The sequence below is a fragment of the Stegostoma tigrinum genome, chromosome 11 (assembly GCF_030684315.1).
Source record: "Stegostoma tigrinum isolate sSteTig4 chromosome 11, sSteTig4.hap1, whole genome shotgun sequence".
Taxonomy (NCBI): domain Eukaryota; kingdom Metazoa; phylum Chordata; class Chondrichthyes; order Orectolobiformes; family Stegostomatidae; genus Stegostoma; species Stegostoma tigrinum.
In genome coordinates this window covers 44,986,401-45,013,494 of record NC_081364.1, presented here as the reverse complement: position 1 = coordinate 45,013,494, position 27,094 = coordinate 44,986,401, and the positions used below count along the sequence as shown (strand labels likewise).

General features: G+C 37.3%; 1 protein-coding gene across 10 annotated transcripts in view; it reads right to left on the bottom strand.

Moving 5' to 3' along the window:
* Nucleotides 1–27,094, bottom strand: part of suclg2 (succinate-CoA ligase GDP-forming subunit beta) — a 301,122-nt gene that overhangs the window by 80,000 nt on the left and 194,028 nt on the right. For all 10 annotated transcript variants that reach the window (XM_048548128.2, XM_048548127.2, XM_048548132.2 and 7 more), the window contains 2 exons: nucleotides 13,790–13,951; nucleotides 11,175–11,317 (listed from right to left, as the gene is read on the bottom strand). In XM_048548128.2, coding sequence (XP_048404085.1) covers nucleotides 11,175–11,317; nucleotides 13,790–13,951 — 305 coding nt within the window. The remainder of the gene's footprint in view (nucleotides 1–11,174; nucleotides 11,318–13,789; nucleotides 13,952–27,094) is intronic.

The following is a 27,094-nucleotide window of genomic DNA, read 5'->3' as shown; positions in this document are numbered from 1 at the left end:
AAGGGGACATTTCAGAAAATTCAGAATAAGTGTATTCCCTCTTTAAAGGAACATTCTAAATGAAGAACACATTTTAGTGGTTAAATAAAGAAACTGAAAAAAAGCAAACTGCACAGAGAAGTGGCAAGACACATGATTGGTACAGAAAGACTCAAAGGCTAATTACGACAAAGAAATTAAGAGCACGAGAGAAAGCTTAGCTGGAAATGTAAAAATGGACAGCAAGATGCAAAGAGTTAAGTGGGAAGTCCACTACAGAATTGGATTGGGGAGTAAATAGTTGATGGTTAGGAAATGAATGAATATTTTCCTTCTATCTTCCAGTAGAGGATAAAAAAATCAGGAGGTAAAAGGTATAGAGGAACTTGTTAAAATTATAAATCAGTAGGAAAGCAGAGCACAGCAAACTGATGGGGCTGCAGACTGATAAGTCTCTGAGTCTGTATGGACTTTATCCTTAAAAATCTTGAAAGAAGTAACTGATGAGGTAGAAGATTAGGTAGTGGCAATTTTTCATAATTTGCTAAATTCAGGAAAGGTTCTGGCAGACTGCCAGATTGCAAATATAACCCCTGCATTCAAGTTGGAAAGGAGGCAGAAAACAGGAAACAGGCAACGGAAGCAGAGCTACTGAATATTTTTAAGGCAGAGGTATATCAATTTTTGTTATGCAAAGGTTATTAGGGGTAGATAGAAATGTGGAAGTCAAACGCGAAGAGATCAACCACTGAATGCAGGAGCAGGTTCAGGTACTGAAAGGGCTACTTCTGCTCTTAATCTGTACGCTCATATGAACCCTTTATTTAGTACTTGTTAGCTGCAAACTTCAATACCCTCCTGATTGGTGTCTCATATTCTATCCTTTATAAACTTCAGATAATTTTGCTGCCAATGTTTTAATTTGCACCAAATCCTATTTATACATCAGCCCTGTGCTCATTCTCTTGCATTTGCACCTGGTCAAGCCATGCCTTGGTTATAAAATTCGCATCCTCGTTTTCCAGTCCACTCATGGTCTCGATCCTCCCTTACACTTAATTTCTTCCAACTCCATAAACCTTCAAGATATGTGTTCTTTTCTGCTCTCTGAACAATCTCTGATTTTAATTGCTTCACCGTTGGTGACTGCTTTTAGTTGTGGCTCTAAGCTCTGGAAGAGTCTCCCTACATCCCTCTACTTGCTTCCCTCTTTTAATACACCCCTTAATTTTTTTTGTCATACCACCCAATATCATATAAAACAAAGTATGACACTGTATTACAAGAAAGGTTACGGTGTGTTTCACTACCTTAAAGATGCTGCATGAACAAGATGCTGTAACTGAAGAGGTTGTCTTTCAGCAGAATAAGGTTGGAGTTGGCAATTTTTTTAAACAGTGCAGAATTTAACTTTTCATCTGAAACATGTCAGTAGAATTTTAAACGAAAGATGCACACATCATGGTAATAGTAGGCTTGTGTGGCAGTGTAAAATTTCAGCCACACAAATGTAAAACTCTGTGTGAAATGAGCTGAAAGATCCCACAATCTCTAGTGTCTCAGCAAAGGCTATACGTGTCCCCCAGGCGCATAGAGCTGAGGAGTAAAAGAAAGAGAATGGTGACATAAAACTAGAGTTGAAGGCCAGTATATTCAAAAACATTTTGCAAACTGTGAAGAAGCTAACAAGATGAAGACATTAAGGAAATTTTACTCAAAAGTGACAAGAGACTGGACAGGAAGAACACTATCCTGAATCGACAACAGGGCTGAAGTATTCTGCCGACACCATTGTATATGAAGCTGCAGGTGAACTTTGGTCAAGCAAAAAGTAGATAAGGTGAGAAGAAATTAAGTGTAATCCTTCCACTGTTCACTGCTGATTCAGAAGCGCAGACGTACAATTTTAACTTCATGATGCTGTAACCCACCACAAAGAAGGAAGCTTTCTTCAAAAATCAATCCATACAAATAACAATCTCCTGTCCAGCATTCATATGTGCTGTACTACTTGACATGGCACATCGCATAGGTCTAATACCAGTTGATACCGCACCCACATGCTGAACCGACGATTATTTAGAAAATTTGGTGGCTGCTGAAAGCATACAATGAGCTAATTAAGATGATCATTACAACATCTATTAAAAGAGAATTTTTAGATTTTTTTTCAAGTTTGTCAGGAATTAACAACTTGAACATTAAAAGAAATAGCAAAGCAGCTTCTCAAATCCCATCATCCTCGATTTCTTTTTATGTCAAATATTTCTGATAATATGATGCATCAATGAGAAACATCTGATCCTTATTTTCATTGGTTTGGCACTAATTCTTTCTTAATATACAAATGTTCATCAACACAGATTCTCCTAACTATCACATGTTGCTTTTGAGACTGAACTTTATTATTTTAGACTAATTTACAATGTAGCTGCGACCAATAACTGCAGTTTGGGTTTCAAAATGGCAGAACCTGATTAATATTTCTTGGCTCTGGATTGGTCAAAATTCCATTTGGTTTAGCAAGGAACTCTGTACATTATGGATACCTACACGTGCAACATTGATTCCTAGATGTCAGAAATTCATTGTTTGGACATGGAAAGAGCAGCATCTCATGTTCTATAACACAGATTTTTTTTAAAAAAAGCAGGAAAGTTTTATAACCACCAGTTCTGAGGAAGGGTGACTTGACCCAAAATATTAAGAGATAATGTGAACTGCAGATGCTGGAGAATCCAAGATAACAAAGTGTGAAGCTGGATGAACACAGCAGGCCAGGCAGCATCTTAGGAGCACAAAAGCTGATGTTTCGGGCCTAGACCCTTCATCAGAGAGGAATGTTAACTCTGATTTCTTTCCACAGATGCCAGACCTGTTTAGCTTTTCCAGCATTTCTATTTTTGTCAGCATTGACAGTTCTTTCTGTTTTTATTTAAAACTACCTGACTGTATATGTCCAGGAGGTACTATTGCACTCCACTCCAGAACTTAGTTTGGGCGTTGTCTACAGATTTACACTGTCAGGTTCACACTGATACAGCACTAATGACAAGCTTGCCATGTAGATGTATCCTTAAATATACTTAAGTACTTTGTTTTAAAAAAAATCCTGTTAGAAATAGTTGAGAATATCCAAACTGTTATTTTTACTAATGACCTACTCAAAGGTGAATTCTCTTGTTAATTTTTAGACAATGAATAAAGAATTTGAAACAGATTTGATAACACACAGGCAGATAAGATAATTCAGTCAGCTGTGTTTTCCAGTTCCCAAAAAGAGTGGCTATGCTGCAATGACCAGCTCAAAGTGAATGATCTTCATATTCAAAAATGCTGTGTCCTAAGCACCAACCATAAGATGCAAGTCAAGTTATATGAAAACATAAATTGCTTTTTAATTATATAACTAAATGCAAAGTTAATGAAGCTCATCTAATGTAATTCTTAGCCATAAATTTCAGTATAATAGAAAAATCGTAAAGTGATAATAAAGTATTTAGTCCTTCCTTATTAAGATTAACAGTGTGAATCTGACAATACATCAAGTTTTATATGATTGTGTGCTGTTTTACCTTGACGAGTTTAATTAAAATCATAAGTTAAAAAATTAACATCTCATCCTAATGGGAAATAATCAGCACCCATTTTCTTTCTTGCAGTAATTTTCCATTACCCAAAATTGTGCATATATCACTGTGACATACCATTAAATAACTAAATTATAACATAGTGATAATTTGATAAGGATGGCCATTATTGCTTAGGATAGTTTTGTTATGCCCTATCTCAGCACCAAGTGTCCACAGTGAGCAGACGGTTTGGGTCTATTCATGAATGTACCAATCAGATTTACCTTATAGCACATGGAACTACAGGAATCCATATGCACACACTGACCGGTGAACACAGGTTTTTGATAGATTGTACTCGAGAACCCATTGGTAGATTTCTCAATCAATACTTCAAGGAAAGGGACGTTGTCTGATTATTCCATTTCACAGGTAAATTTTACCGGAGGATGGTATAGCTTAAGCTGTGCTAATTTTTTTTTGTTGCAGCTGCAGATTCAAATATCACAAACCTGTGACCAAAACATCCTTGACTTAGAAGCATGCAAATTTAAGAGGTCATTGGTCATTCAACTGAAGCTGCATTTCTCAAGGTAACTAAAAGAGAGGTCATCAAGTGGTGGACCTTGAGCAGATCTCATGGCAAGGCCATTTAGATGGGCATATAAGATGTCATTAAAAATAAACTCAACTGCAGCAGTAACTAAGTTCATGAGTTTGATAGAGACAGATTCAGGCAGGTAGCACAGTTAGATTGCCATGATATAGTGACATGGTGCAAACGTCAATCACTCCCTTGAATGGTATGTTAGCAAATAAACTAGCAATGTCAAAAGATCACACAGACACGCTGATTTTGTCAATATGAGGCAATTTATAATCTTTGCAAGAGTGAAGGAATCCTTCACATTAAATACGGAAATCTGAATCAAAACATGTTGCAATAGCCCACTAAAATATTTGGCCAATTCAGACTGTGCACAGCCAGTCAAAGATAATACAGGTCGGGAAGGAATGTTGGCCTGTCTGTGTTTTGGGCAGCCTATATATTTAAGGACGCATGACCTGCAAAGATAAATCTTATATACAGATTCAGGTAGGTCAACAGCCTTTTGTAAATCCCATACATGCCTCAAACTTGCCTTTGAGTGTTGCTATATATAGTGTGGCAGACTTCAAGAGTATAAATTAAGCACGTTGAGCACAGTGCATTTTGCTGCTGTAGTCATTTTTGTTGAGCATGACTACAGGTCCTTTGTCATGTTTATTTACATGCATATCAAGGTTTGCCTGGAGCCTACATAACAATAGCAGTTTGACCTTCGCCCTCCTTTGCCCCCACCATTGGTGGCCAAGTCCTAATTTGTCCAATTCTTATTTAGTATTTGGGAATCAGAATCACAGTGATTTCTTTAAAAGAAGTTGCAACATTTCCAACAGGCAACATGAAGTGTCAATTAACAACATACTGATATGAATGCAGCCTCGGTGTACTGAAGATGCTTTCAGCATTGAGCTTTTCTTAAAAAAAGAGTAACAATATACCAGTTAATTTAAAAATTCAACTCATGATATCTTGTTAAAATATTTTCAGGAATTTTTAACTAAACACTTCAGAAACAGAAAATTCCTAAACCTTACAGTCTTAAATTCTACTGACACTTGTATTCTTTCTACACTATTTATACTAAATGTTCCACTGTATCAGGTTCCATATTAAATGTGCAACATAACAAAGTGTGATAAACAGAACTCTGCATTTACAGGTCGAAAATATCAGGGTTTGATTTAAATATGAAATAGTTTTACTTTATGATTACAGCTTTTTTTTGAAACCCCTCTTTATGTATATTACCTTTCATATCATCCACCTTAGATAGATGTGCTCAATAACTCTATCCAGGTTTCTGACATTAAAAATTTTGAAGCAACCATACAGAGATATACAAGACAATTTGATAAGATTCACAGATAATGGGAACTGCAGATGCTGGAGAATCCAAGATAACAAAGTGTGAAGCTGGATGAACACAGCAGGCCAAGCAGCATCTCAGGAGCACAAAAGCTGACGTTTCGGGCCTAGACCCTTCAGAAGGGTCTAGGCCCGAAACATCAGCTTTTGTGCTCCTGAGATGCTGCTTGACCTGCTGTGTTCATCCAGCCTCACATTTTATTATGTTGATAAGATTCACACTTTCATTTTTACTCCCTTTGTGTGAGGAAAATACCTGACCCTTATTTGCTGCAAATGGTGGAAATGAATTGAGAAATTGTTGCCCAATAATAAAGTATGTTGCTTTCATTAGTGATGGAAGAACAACGTGTCTTTGCATTATTTCCTAAAAATAGTTGACAATCCTTTATATAAGGCTGTAAGGAATGATATAAAATGAATTGGTAGCCAATTAGTTTAGTAGAGTCGTTACGACACCTATGCAGAAATGCAGTGGAATTCTGACAAAAAGTGATATGCAGATCTACGCTGATTTCATATGGAAGTGATGGCCTAGTAGTAGTAAAGGTAATGTTCTGAGAATACGGGTTCAAATCCTGCCACAACAGATGGTGGAATTTGAATTCAATGAAAATGAGAAATTAACAATCAAATGATGACCATGAAGCCATTGTCGATTGTGCTAAAATTCATCCAGGGAAGGAAACTGCCATCCTTACTGGTCTCCAGACCCATAAGAATGTGACTCCTAACTGCCCTCTGGACAATTACGGATGGGTAATAAATGCTAGGCCAAGGCAGCAGCACCCGAATTCCATGAATAAAGACAAAACAAAATGCTGCACAATTGTACAACTCATTTGTTCATTTGCAGAATGCATTTTCACCAAGGCTAGCAACAATAACAAACTATAACATAAAATTTGTTCAAACAATCTATTAACACAAAACTTTACCTTATTAGCTTCCAGAGAAATGCACAGGCTAAGATTCTAGATTTTACAGCAAACTGACAACTGCTAAGTAAAAGATACTTCCTGAATTACTTCTCATAATTTGTTGCTTTAAGAAGAATTCAACAATCTGGTACATTATTAACAGTACACAGATGAGCTAAATTTGTCCATATGTTTTTCTAAGCTGCAAGGTAGCAGGCTCCTATTGGAACATGATATGGCACAAATCTCATGGGTAGCTTGGAAGAATGTACAATAAAACAAATTGGACTAAAATTATGTAAAAAGATTCCATTAGTTCAAATGGAAGAGAATTACTGTAAGTCAGAATTATTCAAGTACCTTGTCTCCCTTCGATATAAATGGTTTAATTATTCAAAATATGGTAGCTGGATGATAGAAAAATTTCATGCTCAGTTCACATTTTTCTTTCCATCAGTGCCTCACAAAGAATTTTCAACATTAATACAACTAATTTGCAATTGGGCTAAGCAAGACAGAAGCCCTTCAAGGAGAGTGGATTCATCCTTAACTCGTCACCTCCAGAGGGAGAGTGGATAGCTGGAAAAACCTTCCAAAGCTCCATAAACAACAGAAAAGGACAGAGGTAATGGAGTATGTAAAGGTGCAGTATGTTCGAAATGCGACATCAGTTCTGAGTAATGACTACAGGAAATGCATGCTTTGAAAGACAAAGGTGATAAAGTTTCAGGCAATCATACACTGTACATTAGCCTTTCAGCAATTACTCTGACATGTCTAAAAATGAGCTACTATATCAATTTTAAAATTTATTCTCAATATATATTTAAGATTTTCCAATTTCCTACATAATGAAACTCTTTTTAGATAAGTAAATTTAGGTCAGCAGCTACAAATTTTTTTGACTATTAAGATTTTTAGATAAAAAAAACAAGGTGAAATTGAAAATACTGTTGAAACCCAAACTTGCATCATAACTCAGAGTGCTAGAAGTATACTGAAAGGTTTATTCTCTCAACTTAAAGTATTGAAAGGACTTGTATCAGTCTAAATGAGAATGCAGGATATACTAATTTTATTAATCTGCCTTCAACTTCCATTCGAAATGTGGCATTACTATCTAAAAACTGTAATTTTTCCAATGAACAAGTTCAAGAATTTCCAAACATACTAAAGTGATGGGTGCTATGCTTATATATACTATGCACCTGGAATACAGCGATATTTTACACTGTGCACAGAGAAAAGAATGGAAATCTGGCTGCAGAATGTATAATTAAATACATTAGAATATGTACAATGCCCATTTGGCAAATAGACCTGCTTATAAGCATGATACTGCAGCAGTAATAATTTATCATTAACCATGATATGTTGTATTAGAGAAAACATGACATATCCATGAACACCTATTGCTTACTCCAAAAAATATGAAGTATTAAACCATCCTACTATTCCAATTAGGTTTAAACTTAGTCTTTTTTTTCCAAAATCATATCACATGAAACAAAGCTAATGCAATGCAGAAAGAAAACTATACACATCAGTCCACAAAGAATTATAATTTCCTTTCTAGAATGGATTGCTTACACTTTGATATCTGGTAGCATTTTGGGATGCCAGAACCTTACAGAACTTTAATGATACCTTAGGCTACTTAATTATTATGTTAACACCATCTTCCTGAGCGCTTTGAATTGCATTGCCAGGCTTAGGGTAACCTCCTAGAGCCTGTCACATACACTGACACAATACAAGATAATACTTCTGGATTATCTTCTTTCCTAACTCCAGACTTCAATCTCCATTGCTTTGATGACATAATTTTGCTGAATGTGATTCATTAAAATCTCTCTTGCTCCCCTCTGAGCTCTAGGCATGTTCCCTAACACGATCAAATTTTCAACACAGAACATAACAGTTGGCGGCCATTTGGCCTATCAAGCCTGTGTTGGCTCTTTGTCGAAGCTCTCCAACTAGTCATTACCCATAATGAGGTAAAATTTCCTGTTCAAGTATCTATCCCATTTTCTGTATGATCCAGACACAAAAGCCTTGTTCTGCAAGACAAAAATCTCATGCTAATCTGCTTTCTCTGGAGCTGGTACATCTGCTCCTGAAAACAGGTTCTCTTTATTTACCATATCAAAGACCTTCATGATTTTAAACACTACATACAATCTCCGTTTAATCTTCATTGTACCAAGCAGAACAACACCAGTTTCTTGTGTCTGTCCATGTAACTGGAGTTTTTCCAACCCTGATACCATTCTAGTAAATCACATCTACACACTAAGGCCTTGACAACATCCCAGTATTTGCTGCCACAACTGACCCAACAGTTGGGGCCTAATCAATTTATTTTTGAAAGTTTAGCATCTTCCAGGCATTGCTTCATGGATGAAGACTGTAATCACCAAAAGTAACTAGTCAGGCCTGATCGTGATCATCAAATTCTGCCATAGCAGGGTGGTGAAGGTATGGCTGCTGCTTTGGGCAATGGATTTATTCTTTCCTCTTTCATTTTGGTACTATGCATTTGGTGCTGAAGAGTATTTCAATATGCCATAACTAGTGATCCAGGTCCGACTCCAGCATTCCTCAGTGGGTTTTGAGTTTGATATGCTAGTCCACAGGCAAATTTTAGTGCTTCATAGAAACTTCTAATGTCGAAGAAGCACATAAAAATGAGTCTTTTTTTCTGTAAATGTGATCCATCAGTGATAACGGAAGCTCTGCAGTTTTCACGGAAATATGCTGCACGCTTAATGGTTGATTATATATTTCTCTTGGCTAGCCAACTGAGCTTTGTGACCTGATGTCTTTAATAAGAACATAAGACATAGGACTTTCAGATTTTGGATTTTCTCACTATCTTTATCAAACTACTCCCTGGTTTTCTTGTGCTGGGTCCAAAGATCTTGTTGCAAGTAGCTTTGCGTTCCCAGAGTTTTGCTAGAATAGAATCAGCAGTGAAATCAGATTGTTACAATCTGATCTCTAAGACTGTTTGATATCTATCTCTGCAGGATGAGGTTTACAGGTTGCTGACAGGGCTCTTCTTAGGCTAAGGCTAGAAATGGAAGTTCAAACTTAAGCAAATGAGCCAGTGGTCCGTACACCAGTCAACAGTGGACACAACTCCAGCATACAGAATATCATTAGGTCACACTGCTACACCAAGACACAGTCTATTAGACACCAGTGTTTACAGTGGGGCTGCATGGTTGGGGTCTAAAAAACGATCTTTATGCTGAAAGAAGATTTCGCATGTGGAAAACTGCTGTTCGGCACAGATTTCCAGGAGTCGACGTCCGTTTATACTGCAGTCTCTACTTCATCAGTTTTGAGCACTCGCTTTCGTAGCCAACATTAATGTGAAATTGTCAAAGCAAACAATGTTGTCCTTGGGAGAGACTAAATGGATTAGTTCATGGTGATTTGTGCAGAACTTAACCTGTCAGCTAGGTCAGTCTTCAAGATTGGAGAGCAACCGCTGATGGGAGTTGGCTGTTGCTGTTTTTGGATGGGGAGGTGCAGGGGCATGATGTGCTTGGAATGGCTGACTGGCAGGCTTGAAAGTTTAATGATTAACAGTTTTCTTCACATTACCAGGATGTTGCCAGGATGCGAGGGTTTGCGTTATTAGGATAGGATGGTTAGACTGGGACTTCATTCACTGGAGCACAGAAGGTTGAGGTGTGACTTAATTGAAGTTTATAAAATTATAAGGGGCACAGGTAAAGTGAACAGCAAAGGTTTTATTCCCCCTAGGGTTGAGGAATTCAAACTAGTGGGCATATTCTTAAGGTGAGAGGAGAAAGACTTAAAATGGATTTGAAAAGTATTTTTTTCACACAGAGAGTGGCTCACTTGTGGAATAAACTGCCAGAGGAAGTGGTAAATGCAGGTATAATTATAACATTTAACAGACATTTGGACAGGTACATGAATAAGAAAGGCTTAGGGGAATATGGGTGGGACAAGTTTAGTTTGGGAAAATTGATCGGCACGGATGAACAGTACTGAAGGGTCTGTTTCCATGCTGTCTGAATCTGTGACTCTATGGTGGTACATTTGTCACTGTCCAGTCTGCTGAGGCTATTCCAGGACCTGCAGCATTTTGAAAAGCGACAACCAATGCATGTAGAACTTACATGCCCATCTCCTTTAGTGCCCTGTAGAGTAGATTAATCTGGTCCTGGGTCTTATCTGCTCTTAGACCCATTAATTTCTTGAGTAATACTTTCTTTTATCTAATAATAATTTCCTTCAATTCCTCCTTCACAAAAGACTTCAGCTGACCTAGATTTCTGGGAAAGAGTAGCATTCGTAATGGAACAGTAAATTTTGGTGAACATCACAGTAGGCTAAGTGGATTCACGCTTAGATTTTATTTCCCCTGTTAGTATTAAGCAAAGTCACAATCGATGGTTAGCACTTTCCTACTTTGGAAATAAGCCGGATGCGAATGCATAAATTTATAGACAAAGAGTTTTGTGGCTATAGTACAACATGACATAGATAATTACAGATCACTGGCCATGAAAATGCACATGCATTAATCATTGAACAATTTAGTGTTTGTGCATTCAATCTTTAATTAAAATAATTTCATTAAAATTTAAACTATTTACAAACCCGTTAAATAACTGCCAGTGCAAAAACACTTGTTATTATACATTCCTTTCCCCTTACGAGAAAAAATGTTTTTCAAATACGTTGCCTTACCTTGGGATCTGCAGTTAATAGTTTAAAGGCTTGGTACACCTGATTCTCTTGCACACCACCACCCAGATCAAGGAAGTTCGCTGGTTTTCCTCCATGAAGTTCAATGATATCACAGGTAGCCATTGCAAGGCCAGCTCCATTAACTGTTTGTAATTGAAATATCATATTTTACAATCTTGCAAGGCATCATCTTTTAGTACACCAGTTGTTACAATACAGAAAGGCATAAAAGATTGGAACATTATGAACGGTTTCATCTGAAAATTTCAAGTTTTAACAACACTGACAAAAGGAGGAGGTTTGCATGAAAGATGGCCCAACAGGCTGAACAGGCTTACACTGTTGTGACACCCAAATAGAAGGCAACCCTTTTTAGTCCTATCAGCAATTCAGTAGTACCTTTTTGGCTAGAGATGTAAATTTAAAGACTGTTTCTTTTCTTACTACTTGATTCATGAAAAACACAGAAGTTCATCTTCACTGAAAAGGTGAAAATTTGAGATAATAAACCAGGTATAAATAAATACAGTTGCTTGTAAACAATAATTAGACAACATAAAAAGGGATTCTATTGATTAATGGACAAATACAAAACTATTACAACAAATGGGCTAGAAATATAATCAGCACCCATTCTAAGAAATCCTGAACTCTCAACATAACAGAAAGGAAGCATATGGTCCTACAAGTACTGTGGTGGTATCAGGAGTGTGCATTGGAATCGCATTAACAACTAAACATCTGACTTAGTTTCCTCAAGTTCTAGCAGTATCTGTTTATCATTTCGGTAAGCCCGAGTGTGACATGCTAAATTCACCCAGCAGCATGTGGTAGTATAGAATAGAAAATACCCTTCAGGAATGTTACATGATCATGAAGTCTGTATCAAAATAAAGTAAGACCTAAACAATACCCAGGCTTGATCTGATAATGCAAAATAACATTTGGGCCACACAACAGCTCTGCAATGGCCGTCTCTAACATGAGAAATTCTAAACATCTCCCGATAATATTTAATAGAATTCACACCATTGAATATCTGATCATCACTATTCTGAGAATTAGTGAGAGTTAGGCTCTTAACTGGGCTAGCAGCAGAAACAGTTCCAACAAGGTTAGTCGGTTAGAAATCTGCAATGAGAATTTCCATCAGCCTCCACAAAGCCTTTCCAAAGCTTACATGCCACAAGTCTGAGTTGTGAAGAAGGGTCACTGGACCAGAAATGTTAATTCTACTTTCTCTCCACAGTCAGGTAGATGGGTTAGCTCCAGGAAGCTAGGAGAGGTAGGTAGGTAGTGTAGGTTCCCTTCTCAAACAACTAATGTGTTTTAGAAAAATGTATCAGGGTTTCTAGTACTGAAACTGGCTATACCGTAATGAGCAGTACATCAAATTCCAAGTGATCGATTGTGACAGAGGACCTTCTAGTCAGGGACACAGCGAGACATCAGAATGGTGTGCTGCCTCCCTGATGCCAGGGTCAAGGATGTCTCAGAGAGGGTGCAGAATATTCTTAATAGGGGGTGTGACTGGCAGAAGGTTGTTGTACATGTTGGTATCAATGACATAGGGTTTCTTGCATATTTCCAACATGTGACGTTCCCATGTCGAACCATGAAAAGATGTTATGGTACACTGGGTGGTAGGGAAAGAGTAGCATTCACTTAGAGGGGTTCTAACACAATAGCCTGTGTGGCTTGATTACTATAGCTACAGTTACTGTGGCAGTCAGACAGGTGATGATGTAAAATAACAAAACATTTACAGATGTGTGCTTCTATTTCCAATCTAGTACAACCTATGTGCCCCTGAAAGGTTTTTCTTTTCATTTCCCTCCCATTACAGGGACTGAAAAGGGTTATTTGTAGCTGGCAGCAATTAACCTGATGCAAATCTCAGCTTTAAATATGACCCTGGCAGCAGAAATGCTGGAAGATCCCAGCAGTGGTAAATGCCTCAAGCAAGATAGTGCATGCCTGGTGCTGTGGAGATGTGATAAAAATGTAATGAGGTGAGTAGCGCAGAATTGCTCAAGATAACACACTATAGCTCAGGCAGAGAAAAGCCCTTCATAAAATTCTCCAAAACTTTAGGAAATTTAGTCCTTGGTGCTAAAATTGTGGATGAATTACAGCATATATGAGGAATTTGGAAGGCGTCTCTGTAGGTTCATTCTGAAATGAAGTAGCAAAAGAAGGTACTGGGTTTTAGTCAATGATCAGACTAAGCTTACATTTTAATAACGAATAGGATTTGGCAGTTTAAATCTTAGTTCACTGTGAAACAGAGTGTAGAGATTAGGAGGAAGATTACGTATGTTTCCATAATGACCAAATAAGATGCCTGTGGTCTTTCCAGTGTTTAACTGGAGAATGCAAAAACAATAACTCAACAATTTCACATTCAAACTGACTAAAAACAAAATTCAACTGACAAGCATGACATTATATTGTCGAAGAAAATTACTCAGACCGCTCCTTTCAACCAAAACATTTTACAATTGCTTCTGGGTATATCAACAAAGAATATCTCTTTTTAATACAGCAAAGAAATATTAGATTTTTCATTCAATTAAAAATTCTTTCTAATAGCTTAACACACTTGCTCCGCTTACCAAAGCAAGCGATATTTCCGTCCATACCGACGTATTTGAGGTCATACTTTGCTGCTTCACATTCCAAGGGATCACTTTCTGAGGTATCATCCTGAGAAAAGATTTCCTTCTGTCTGAATTCTGCATTGTCATCAAAGTTGATTTTGGCATCGAAGCACACAACTAAAAGGCCAAGATAGGAATGAGTTTTAAAAATAACATTTATAAATTGTGCCATAAAGTTCCTCCATTCAAATATCGACCTGAGTGGTACTTAAACTAAAGTTCTTTAAACAATTTAGATAGACTTCTCACCTCACGTCTATATCAGTTTAAAACAGCTGAATGCTGTGGATCTATTAGGAGCATCCCTAATAGAAAACAGTAACAAAGCAATTTGTATATTCCAGTCTAAGTTCTAATCACAGTCTTTACATTTTGATCCAATCTTTCCAAGCTTCCTTAGGGTGGTAGATGATAAAGCTAAGTTTTAAATTGTTTTAGTCACAAACCATGCATGATCTGTAATATAAAATTTGGCTTGATTTATTGTGTAATCAATATCTTACCAAAAAAAATGACATTAACATTTTCATTATTATCGTGCTGTATATATTTCCAAAAGTGCTACTTCAACGAATCCAGTTGAAACTATCACTAGTAGAAATACTCTTTAAAGGGCAAACCCGAAATGCTCCAAAGTTGATTAAGAGTAAGTGAGATTAATTAGATTTTGGATTTAGAATTAAGTTCTTCATCAGTGGCAACATTGGCTTCTGGATAGATAAAGATGGGAACTGCTGTTTGTGATGAAGTATAGAATTATAACAAAACTTCTGTGAATCTGAAAGCCTTTCACTGCTTAATTCAACATATGGTTACTGGTATGTAAATAAAAATATTCATAATTGTTTACAGATGCTGATTCCCATTCCTGGTTTTAAGTAGAACTTCTAAACAACATATCAAGACTTTGTTGCACAATTCATTGAAAGGTGGCACTGGGATTAAAAGCATAGGTTTTATTGATGCTTGAGGTTTCCCCACCTCCTGACATGTATGGCACCTGTGGTAAAATTTGACAGTATCTTCATGTTATGCTGGCCAATAATGATGTTTTATTACTTCAGCCTGGGTTTTCCTAATATCTAAGTGGCCTGGCATTGGAATTCTGTAAGCCACTTATAAAAATTTATTTTGATACTCAGATGGGACTCCGCCTGATGGACTACTGCCCAGTCCTCATCAGCTCACTTTTGATCTGTTCTCAATTTCTTTAGTTGTACTTTGCCTCTCAAATAACACTCCGGTATTAGTTCTAATTCAATTTCAGGGTTGACTGTGATACAACTCTCTCAATTTAAAATCTGCTTGCTGTATCTCTATTAAAAACAGAAGGTCTAAACATGTGAACCTCATTCTCTTTACTTACATCATTTTTCAAAAATTGCAACCGATAACCTAAGTTCCAAGTTAACTCCTTTTTGCACAGATGATTCTTCTTATTGACAAACTCAACAGGCCTGAGATTGTAACACAACAAAGTCAGGAAACAATTTGGGATGTTCCTCCTGTAACATGCAGGGTTATTTTACCTCTACTAGCTGTTCTAACTTCAGTAAGGCCAATATTTTTGAACCAGAAAAGCCCTTCATGAAATTCATCCACTATTTTAGAGAATTCAGCCCTTTGTACTAAAATTGTGGATGAATTAGAGCATTTATGAGGAATTTGGAAGGTGTCTCTGTGGATTCATTCAGATATGAAGTAGCAAGAGAAGGTAATGGGAATTTCCCAAAACCAGATCAATTTCCTTCTAGGATTTGTTGCACCAATCCAACTGCAACTTCTCCATTTAGTCAGTCACACTTCACTCCAGCTCTGTATAATTGAGTGAGTTTGCAACCTCAATGTATACCTCCAATTAATATTTTGTTAACCCTTCTGGAAGACAAATGATATTATCAACCAGACTGACCTGTTCCAGTGTCTCTCAATGTTTTTATTCTTTAGCTTTTTGGCTTAAAATACAGGGAGTAGCTCTCATTTTGAAATAAGATATTCAGAACTTCCCCCTCCAGTGGATCGATTCTCTTCAACAATAATTAAAAAAATAATTCTCTTGACAAAGTCATCTGTCCTCTTAGAAAATTCTCACAGAAACATGTATTTTAGCTACCATTTCAATACAGCTTTTATTTTCTAATATCACCATTTTTATGGATTTCTTGGGCATTCCTACTAGTCCAATCAGTCTCTAATTTAACTTCCAACAACCAGCTTTGGCATGTGTTTTTTTTTACAACAGAAATAGATTATTTTCTTATCACCTTGGATTCTAGATTGTCTACTTTGGTATCCTTCTGCCTGGTCCCTAAAACCAGTACCTCTTCCATTTCTGAAATATTCCATAACAGTGATAGTCTCTTATCTTAAAACCTTTCTCTAATTACTGATCAAAACGACTGATCCCGCAGTACTTATTTTTCACTTGTGGGTTCTACAGAGGTCTGCTAGGTTTCTTTCTTGTAACCATAAATACTCTTCAAGGACAAGCTGATAAACATTAAGTATTGCTTTTTTAATTATTTCATAGTCACAGATTGTTCTTCTGATTAACTGGATTATACCTACATAGGTCTACCTGTCAAAATACACTGTAAAGTTAAGGTCCAAAATCTTTTGGCCACTTTATCTGCCCAGCTACTTTTTCAAAATGAGATTTTCAGACTTTCAACTCGAACCTCAGAAAATTTAGGGACTTTGTATGTATTTCTAATTGAATCAAACCTTTCATTGGAATCAGAAACATCCTCCGAACACTAACTCTTCTTTCCTTTTTTATTCTAGTTTTTCCCTGGCCATGCCATGTTGTCTGATAATCCATCTCTTTGGAGTTCAAGCTTTTAAAATTTCTATTTCCTTGCCTTTTTACTTTGTCCACTTTTCCAGTGCTGATACGTTTTCATTCTTTTCTCTTTCCTCCGTTCTTTGTTTTTCTTCCTCTTCCCTTCTTGTTTTTCTTCCAACTCAGATCTTTTCATTTTATTTCTCTCTTTTCCTCCAACTTAAGTTTTAAATAAAAATCCATCTGAATATCAACTAATTCCAGCAATAAATTTTAATTTCAGGTTTAATCTGCTTCTAATTCTAAGTAATTCTATCATCTTATATGCATAAGCCCCTGTTTATTTCTAGCTTCAATTCATGTGCAAGCTCAGCCTAGCCTCAGCCAAAGATTTCAAATAATCCATATTGTATCTTCTGGTCCCAAACAAAGTATCATCAACATTCAATACTTTTTTGACTATCCAATCTGTGGAATAAACTTCATCACAACACTCTTGTTGATGTCCAAAACCTCCACTCACCTTTTTCTTCAATATGGATCCACATTTCTCTTATACTCAATGAATTCAAGGCCTGGTCAACAGCCTCTTTTGATCTCAGCTGTTGCAACTCTTCAACAATTCAGAATTCAGACTGAGGCCTGGATTGAGAGTTCAACCTTGTTTAGTTAGTTACTGTGGTGGTTAGTCACTGGAACAGTATTACAAGAGGGCACTTAAAAGTCAACCACATTTCTGTGTCAGCTGTCACTTTTAGATTCTACTAGATAAAATGGCACATTTCCTTCCCTAAAGGTTTGTTCCTAATTCTGCTAAACTCCAGTGAATACATTCCCAACCTACTCAAACTCTCCTAATAACAGGAGCCTCTCTATTCTTGGGATTAGTGAACCTTCTCTGGATTACTTCCAATATCAGCATATCTTTCCTTAGATAAAATGGATCAAAACTATTCACGGTATTTTAGGTGTGGTCTAATTAATGCCTTGTACAGTTTTAGCAAGAATTCTTTATTTTTGTATTAATAGAACAATATAGAAAATATATAGAAGTAAAGGCAAACAATCTGTCTGCTTTCCTAATTACTTACTCAATGTGGACACTAGTTTTGTTTTCTTGTTTGTGTATAAGGACTCTCAAATTCCTCTGCGTTACACCCTTCCTCTATTTAAATAATATTCAGCTCCTCTACTCTTCCTGCCAAAGTGCATTACCTCACATCTTTCCACAATATATTACACATGCTAAATTTTTGCCAATTTGTTAACTTGCACATGTGTCTTGAGAATCAGTTAGCTCAGTTGGCTAGACAGCTGATTTGTAACACAATGACACCAACAGCGTCGGTTCAATTCTTTCACAGGTTGAGTTTACCAAGAAGTCCCTGCCTCCTCATCTTGCTGGAAGTGTGGTGAACTTCAGGTTAAGCTCCCACTAGTCATCTCTCTCTAATGAGAGAGCAGCCCTACGATCCTCTGGGATTATGATTATGACCACATCCAATTGTAGACTCCTAGTGGCATCTTGGTGACTTGCCTTCCCACCTATTTGTGTGTCATCCACAAACTGAGCAAAACACCCTCTTGCCTCATTCAAGCGATCAATACATGTTGTAATTAACTGTGGCAATCCGGTAGTTACAGGTTGCAATCCCAAACCTATTTCCTTTATTCTAACTCTGTGTTCTATTAATTAGCCAATCCTTTGTGCATACAAATACACTACCCTATTACCATGTGCAATACTTTATCAGATATTTTTGGATACCCAAATATATTACAACCACTGGTTTCCCTTTTGTGCAATTTAGACTATAGTTACCTGCTCACGCCTCCTTCCATTCTGAATAATGGTGTTACATCCCCATTAGATTTCCTATTTATTTCTCTGTTGATAGTTATTGTATTTATTTCCTCCCCTCTCCCCACTCGTCCCTTGATTATTTAGTATTCTTGGAAGAGTATTAGTGTCAACCACAGTGAAAATTGACGAAAAGCATATATGTTCAGTGCCACTGCCATTTCTGGTTCCCTATTGTTATTTTGCCAACCTTACTATCTATGGGGCCTATATTACCTTTGGCCTCTCTCTTCATTCTCATAAATTTAAAAAGCTCTTCCTGTCGTTCCTATGTTACATGTTAGTTAACCCTCAGTTTAGCTTTTTTCCCCCATTAGCTTTTATACTTACCCAATCCTTTTGTCAATAGATCAGAAAAAATAAATACTATCTTTTGCATCCTTGATTTACCATGGTTTATCCCCTTACTAGAATCCTTCTTTCTTACTGGGTATATCTTTATATATCTGAATCATGAACAAACTTAAATGTCTATCATTGTTTACCAATCATCTTTTTTTACTAAACTCCTCTCAAAGTCCATCTAATCAACTCTGCCCTCAATCCTTTGTAGTTACCTACAAGTTTAGCACTGTTGTTTTCAACCCAAGTTCCTCACTCAATGAAAAAAATCAGTATTCTCAGTAAAGAACTCTTTGCCCAAAAGCCATTTATTTCAAAAAATCTGCGATGGACTTCTGCACAGACTGACTTCACAAGAATCATGCTCAGAAGGAATGAACAAAAGAGACAATGATCCCAATGCAGTTCAAGTTTCAGATGCAGCAGCTTTGCCTGAGTTTAAAGTTATTAAAAGTGTCACTGCATTTAAAGTTGCCTATTTCATATTTCAGTCTGGAAACATTTAAGAGCCAGTAACTTCTTTTCATTCACTCATGTTGTTGGCATCATTGGTGAGGATAGTATTTACTGTCTTCACCTTGTCAAAGCAGCAATGGAGGATTGGAGATATGGATCCAAATCATGATGCTATGCATCGAAGGGAAGAACATGCAGATGTGGTGTTCTTGCCCATTTGCTTTGCTCTTAGAAGCGGTAGAGGTCAGTAGTTTGGATGGTGCTGCTTTTCCTTTGATGTTATTTGCTTTGTCATTCAAGAAATTCTACATTTATTTGGTCTCCTCTTTTCCCCTCAGGCAATACATTTTGACCATATAAAGTCTAAACTCTCTTTACAGGGAGCACATTGTCTAGTTGGCTGAGTTCTGCAATGCATTTTGGACATAGTGTACACTGTTGACAATGGACATCATCGATGAATGAAGTGAATGTCGAATGAGGTGGACAGGTTACTGATAAATCAAGCTACTTTGAGTTGGACAGTGTTGAGATTCTTGGGGGTATTGGAGCTGTCCCCATCCAAGCAAGTGGGGAGTATTTCTTCACAGAACTGACTTGTATGCAGCTGACAGCCATTGGGGAAACAGAAAGCGAGTTACCTTGCTGGACTCCTTGGCTCTCAATATCAAGGGAGATTAGCATTACGAGGTTTAGGAATAGGTTGTAGAGCAATTCAGAGTAAACATAGTTAAATGATCACACCACTGTTGTTGCACCAAACCACAGGGTGGCTCTCTCAGTAGTGACAGAATGAACTGATGCTGGTTTAACTAGAGGGTCACCATGTCTTAGGCAAGGGGAGAGGTTGAGAAGGTGAGTCCTTCATGGGAGGTTTAGCCAGTGTGGGAATTAAACCTGCGTTGTTGGCATCATTCGGCACTGCAAATCCAGTCTGAGGTAAGCAACTCCACACCACGCCCCCACCCGACCCAAACATAAACAGCTTCAATGGCTTGAGAAGTGGTAAACTGGAAACAAAGACTGCACTGTAAAACTGTAACTGAACAATGTGCTCCCTCTAAAGAGAAGTTAGACTTCACATGGTCAAAATATATTGCCTCAGGGGAAAAAGGAGGCCAAGTAAATGTAGAACTTCCTGGATGACAAATGAAATAACAAAGGAGAAGATCAAATGAAGATCAACATGAAAAATGACAGTTTGAAGGACATTGAGAACCAAGCTGAATACAGAGGATTCAGAGGGGAAATAAAAAAAGACAGTTGAAAAACTACAACTTTTATGGCAGAAACCAAGAGCTACTAAATCTTTCCAGAGAGGAGAAAAAAAACTTTGGAAACAATTAAGAATGGTTGAGAAAGGAGCAATGAATAAATAAATTTGCTATGGAACCACTGTTTCTTAAATACAAACATTTGAATAACAGGATTTTACACAAAGGCTTTACTTTCTTTCCTGATAGGGACCTGCACACACAGCTAATTGGATAGCTGAACACTGCAATGTTCCCTAGAGAAATGAAACAAGGTGGTTTTCTGGAAACCTGACTTACAACAAAAAGAACCCCTAAATACCCTAAAGTAATGGAAACAAACTGGTTCTGTCCAAAGAATCATAAATTACAAAGTTACTATGTATAGCATCCAAATGCCAACATGGCAAAGGCCAAACCTCCCCCTATTTTTAATTCAGTTAGAATTTGATTATTCCAAAAAGCCATAAAAACTACATTTTCTTATAAACATCAGACCTCTCAAAATTAAAAAAAAGTAGTTAAAGCAAATGCAAAAACAATACAAAAGCATTATATAGTACATGCCAGCAATTTGAAAAAGAAACATAGATTACTTTAGGTTGATAACATTTTATCACCGCTGTGAAATGTTAACTATATTTCTCTCCTCACAGCTGCTGCCTGATCAGTTGAGACTATCCAGCAATGTCTGTTTTTATTCACTTTATTGACGAGCAGTGATTGCTAATAAATCATTCATATGAATCACTAGTCAGTTGCTTTTCCTCATAAAATGAAGCAAAGACTGTAAGGTCATTTTAAAGTCCTACAGATTCAGGGCAGCATGGTGGCCTAGTGATTAACACTGCTGCTTCACGGTGCTCAGGATCTGGGTTCGATTCCAGTCCCAGGTGACCGTCAGTATGGAGTTTGCATGTTCTCTCCATGTCTGTGTGGGTTTCCTCCAGGTGCTCTGGTTACCTCTCACAATCCAAAGATGTGCAGGTTAGGTGGATTGGTCATTCTAAATTTCCCACAGTATACAGGGTTGTGCAGGTGGATTAGTTATGGAAAATGAAAGGTTACGGAGATAAATGTAGGGCGGTTAGGTCAGGATGGGATGCTCTTCTGAGTGGACTGAATGACCTGCTTACAGACTGTGGGGATCCCATGATTAAAGCTAAGGATGGGCCCGAATTGGACGTAAATAATCTAATCTTAAACAGTCAAAAACATGGCTTCATCCTGTTTATTCAGTGGACAGTTGGTTTCTTGAGCTTAAAAACGGAAAGAACTGTGGATGCTGTAAGTCTGAAACAAAAACATAAATTGCTGGAAAAGCTCTTTTGGTCTGGCTGCATCTGTGGAGAGAAAGCACAGTTAATGTTTCAGGTCTGGTGACCCAAATTTTGAGGAAGACTCACTTGACTTGAAATGTTAACTCTGATTTCTTTCTACAGAAGCTGCCAGACATGCCAAGCTTTCCCAGCAATTTCTGGTTTATTAAGCCGCTTAACAGAAATTATAACGTTTAAATGATACTTGATTGTTAGCTTTTGGGAGATGTTTGATTTAGGAGTTACAGACTGGGGTTCCCAGGAATTGGAAAAGCCAATACCTATTATCACAATTCATTCTTCTTTCAGGCAAGAGTTTATCTTTGTCATCCTCTTCTGAAGAGAGCTGAGTAGATTGCATCCGTCAGAATATTCAAAGTTGATAGATTTTTGATTTACAAGGACTGATGGGAATATGGATTTAAGGGCATTATCAGATGAGCCATGATTTCCTGGAATGGCAAAGCAGGATAAAGGGACTGAGTGTGCTACTCGTTTTCTAATTTCTGATCAACTTATGAAGGTATGCAGGAGCTGTCACACCCAGCATGTCTTGCACTGTCAGTGAGCCAGGAGGACCAGCCATGATTCTGCATGGTTCTTCCTGGTCCTTATAAGCCGTTTTGATTGACTAACACCTCCCTAACAATTACAGAAACAAAAACTGCTGCAGAAATTCAACAGGTCTGGCAGCATATGCGGAGAGAAAGCAGAATTAACATTTACAGTCCAGTGGCCCTTTCTCAGAATATGACAACCTTTACCTTTCTCACCGAAGTGTTCTGACACCCCCAACATATCTCACTATTACACAATGTCTGGACAATACAACACAAAGACATAATTGGCATGTTATTTCGGTATAGTGGTCAAAGAGTGCTACTTTTGTTCAAGATGTTGATTTAAAAGAGAACATCAAAAGCCTCATATGCTTCTTTAGTTGAATGCAAAAAAATCACATTTCACCATTATGAACATGAACAGGAAAGTATCTTGAGTTTGGTCAACATTTGTTTATACAGCCTGTCTACTGCTGAACGGAGTCCAAGATCTGTCAGCTTTGGTCTATAAGTTTCTAATAACTCTCTGCAAACATTGAATTAATTGTTATAGTGAGTACTTGGAGGATTAATTTATTACTTAGATTAATAAATCTGATAGCTACCAGCAAATAAGTCAATGTGGTGTTCTGTATGTCTCATCTTCAGAACAGTAAAAAATTCATTGTTAATTCAAAAGTATTAATACTTTTCATTTCAAACCATAAAATTTAGTCAGACTTGCATTACTTGGAAGCTAGATACTGTAGGTGCAAAGGAGCAGAATCTGCAACGATCATCCTCTGAAAATAGTCAGCGTCCTTTTCCATTTGAACTCAGCTAAAAATTGTGTCAGGAAACACGTTTCTTAATATTGTCCAAAAGTTTTTATTTGAAGTTTCTATTACACACGTGCAAATAATATTGTAATGAATTGCTGATTGTTAAAAGTATTTTCTTTACTACGTAAATTGATAATGCACAATTAGCTTCAGTTTCTCCAGTTTTACAAAAAACCCAGTTTGACAAATTTAGTGGAGTTTTTGATGGTACATCTGGTGCTGTAGATAAAGGAGAATCAGTCAGTGCAGAATATTTGGATTTCCCAAAAGCATCTGATAAAGTGCTGTACAAAAGGATGATGGGCAAGATTGGAGCGCTGAGAGTTGCGGCAACATATTAGCATGGATAAAGATTGCTTCATGGACAGGAAGTAAAATGTAGACATTATGGGTTATTTCCAAGTTGGCAGGGTATGGTTACTGAAATGCTGGAAGTGAAAAGATGGCAAGATTACAATATACAGTCATGACATGGATTAAGAGGCAGAGTGAAATGTGTCCAAGGTTGTGATGATTCAGGGAGGTCCAAGTTCAAACTCCATATCTTTTCAAGGTGTGTCATAACATGCCTGAACAGGTTGACTTAATATATTTTAAAGCTAGGTGGAAATGCAAACTGAGGAGATGACGACAGAGGCTGCAAAGAAATATAGACAAGCATAAAATGTGGACAATTGGATATGAATGTGATAGTAATTGGAGCACTAATGTGGAGATTTATGATGTTATACATTTTGGCCCTGAGAACAGAAAAGCAGAATACTTTTAAAAAGATATGAAACTTGTTAAAGTTGATGTTAATGTTCAGTGACTTTTTTTATACATGATCATGAACACAAAGTTAGCATAGGTATATAGCAAGCAGTTCAAAATGTTAATGGTATGATGGCCTTTACTGCAAGTGAATTAGAATACAGCAATACTGAAGACTTGCTGAGAATGCACAGGGTTTTTATTGCACAGAAATTGGAATGTAGGAATGAAGGAGTTTTGCCACAAATGCACAGGAGCTATATTGCAAGGGATTAAAATATAGGCTTAAAGAAACTTTGCGATAAATGCTCAGGGCTTTGGTGAGACCAAATCATCCTGTATTTTTGTTGTCCAAGTTTAAGGAATGATACATTGGGTGTATTACAGAGAAGGATGTCTAAATTGGTCACTTTGACAAAAGAGTTGGCCTTTGCTGAGATAGGAGAAAACCAGAAGAGACTGACAGGCAGTGTCATTGAAGCACACAAGATTCTGAAGGGACTTGACAGATTAGTCACAGAAATTGTTTTGCTGGTTAAGGAATCTAAAATGCCACTGACAATCTCAGAATAAGGGCCAATAGTTTAAGAGTGAGATTAACAAATTATTTCATGCAAAAGGGTACAAATCTTTGGAATGATCTACCCAGTGGATTATCAACACTCAAACAGAAGCTCAGCAGATCTGGCTGCATCTGTGAAGAGAAAATCAAAGTTAATATTTTGGGTTGGGTGACTCTTCCTCAGTCCTGAATAATAGCATTCACAGTTCTTTTGGTTTTGATTAGGGATACTCCATCATTGAATATATTTAAGGCTGCAATAGATAGATCTTAGATCTCACAGGTCAGCAAGTGATGAAGGGAACAGTAGGGTAAAAGAGTTGAAGACAGAGACCAGCTATGATTTCAACAAACTATATGGTCCTTTTTTTATATTCTTGAATATTATATCACAATAAAATGAATAATATATACAAAAAGGAAAATGTTCATCTGTTTGAAAATTATTGTTCCTGAACTGCAGAACAGAGAACTAAAGCTAAATGAGGCCGATTGATACGTATTTTCTAAAATGCCACAATCTTCTCCTCAATACATTCTATACCTCTGTTTACAATTTCTTTGCTCTGTTAGGAAAGAATAAATTCTGGTAACTTAGCGTTAAATATGAGAATTAATGAAGAAATTGCCTGATCAAAAAAAAAGCAATGTTGGCAATGCTTTTTAATAGCTGATTAATTACAAGCTGTATCAATGGAGAATTTACAACAGCGGCAGGTCTAAAAATCTGAACCACCAATACACCACTTCTGAACAGTGAATTCTGACAGCTATAATCCTTTGATCTAACAACTTTCATCGAGGGTCTGAGTGTTAAAGCAAAGTACAAAAGACAATATGTCTAGTTAGAGGGTCACTTCCAATTCACAAAGTAAGAGTCACAATTTAACCCCTAAAGGGAAAGGAATGATTAGGGATAGTCAGCAAGGTTCTGTGCGAAGAAAATAGTGTCTCATAAACTGGAGTGGGTTTTTTGAGGAAGTAACAAAAAGAATGATAAGGGCATTGTAGACATTGCTTACTTGCACTTTAGTAAAGCCTTCGACAAGGTTCTGCATGGTAGACTAATTAGTAAAGTCAGATCACGTGATTCAGGGACAACTCGCCAATTGATGAAGAGACAGAGGATGGTGGAGGAGAGTTGTTTATTGGACCAGCGGCATTCCACAGGGATCAGTACTGAGTCCCTTTTTTTTGTTATTTATATAAAACAATTTGGATGAGAATAGAAGAGACATGGTTCGTAAGTTTGCAGATGATACGAAAGTGGACAGTTAGGAAGGTTATCGAAGATTACAAAGAGATCTTGATCAATTGGGTCAATGGGCTGAGGAGTGCAGATGGAGTTTAATTTGGACAAATGCGAGGTATGGCATTTTGGTAAAACAACAAGGGCAGAACTTATGCAGTTAATCATGGGGCCCTGGCTGGTGTTGTAGAACAGAGAGACGTTAGGTGTTCAGGTATGTACTCCTTTGAAATTTCCATCACAGGGAGACAGGTTGGTTAAGAAGGTATTTAGCATACTTGCCTTCATTGCTCAGACCTTTGAGCATCAGAGTCAGGATATCATGCAGAGGCTGTACAGGATGTTTGTGTACACAGTTCTGGTCACCCTGTTGTAGGAAGAACATCATTAAACTGGAGAGGGTACAGAAAAGATTAACCATGATGTTGCCAGGAATAGAAGGCTTGAGTTGGAAAAATAGGTTGCATGGGCTGGGACTTTATTCACTGAAGTGTAGGAGTTTGAGGGGTAACCTTGTAGAGGTTTACAAAATCATGAAGGGCATAGATAAGATGAATAGCAAATGTCTTTTCCCTAAGGTGGGGGGGGGGGGGGGGGGGAAAGGGGGGGGGGGGAAGAGTTCAAAATGAAGGGGCATAGTTTAAAGGTGAGAGGAGAAAGATTTAAAAACGACATGAGGGGCACGGACAGTGATTCGTGTGTAGAATGAACTGCCAGAGGAAATGGTGGATGCAGGTACATTAGCGATGTTAAAAGAACATTTAGATAAGCACATGAATGGGAAACGTTTGGAGGGATTTGGGCCAAATGCAGCCAGGTGGGGCTAGATTGATTTCAGAACGTGGCTGGCTTGGACTAGTTGGACCGAAATCTGTGTCCATGCTGTATGACTCCATGATAATGCTATTCTTAATATCTATGGTGCAAAATTATGGCTTTTTTTTGCTTCAAGAGAAAGCAAATAAAGAAACATCTTGTAATATTGCAAAATATGCAATGAGAAATAATGAATGACCAGTGACTTCTCACCAAATAAATTCAAGGTTCAATATAAAGAATGACTCCAAATTATTATTCACTTCCCAGATAATTACAAACAAGTAATTTACCTCATAAATGCCATGACTTGATAGTATTGCATTTAGCTACAGCACACAAGATTGCTGATTTTGATGAGCATGCCATAATTCATGTTACATGGTCAGTTCTGGCACATTGATCTACACTGCACAACAAACTAAAGCATGCGTAGAACGTACAGCACAGATAAAGGCCATTCAGTTCAACTGGCCTATTCCAATG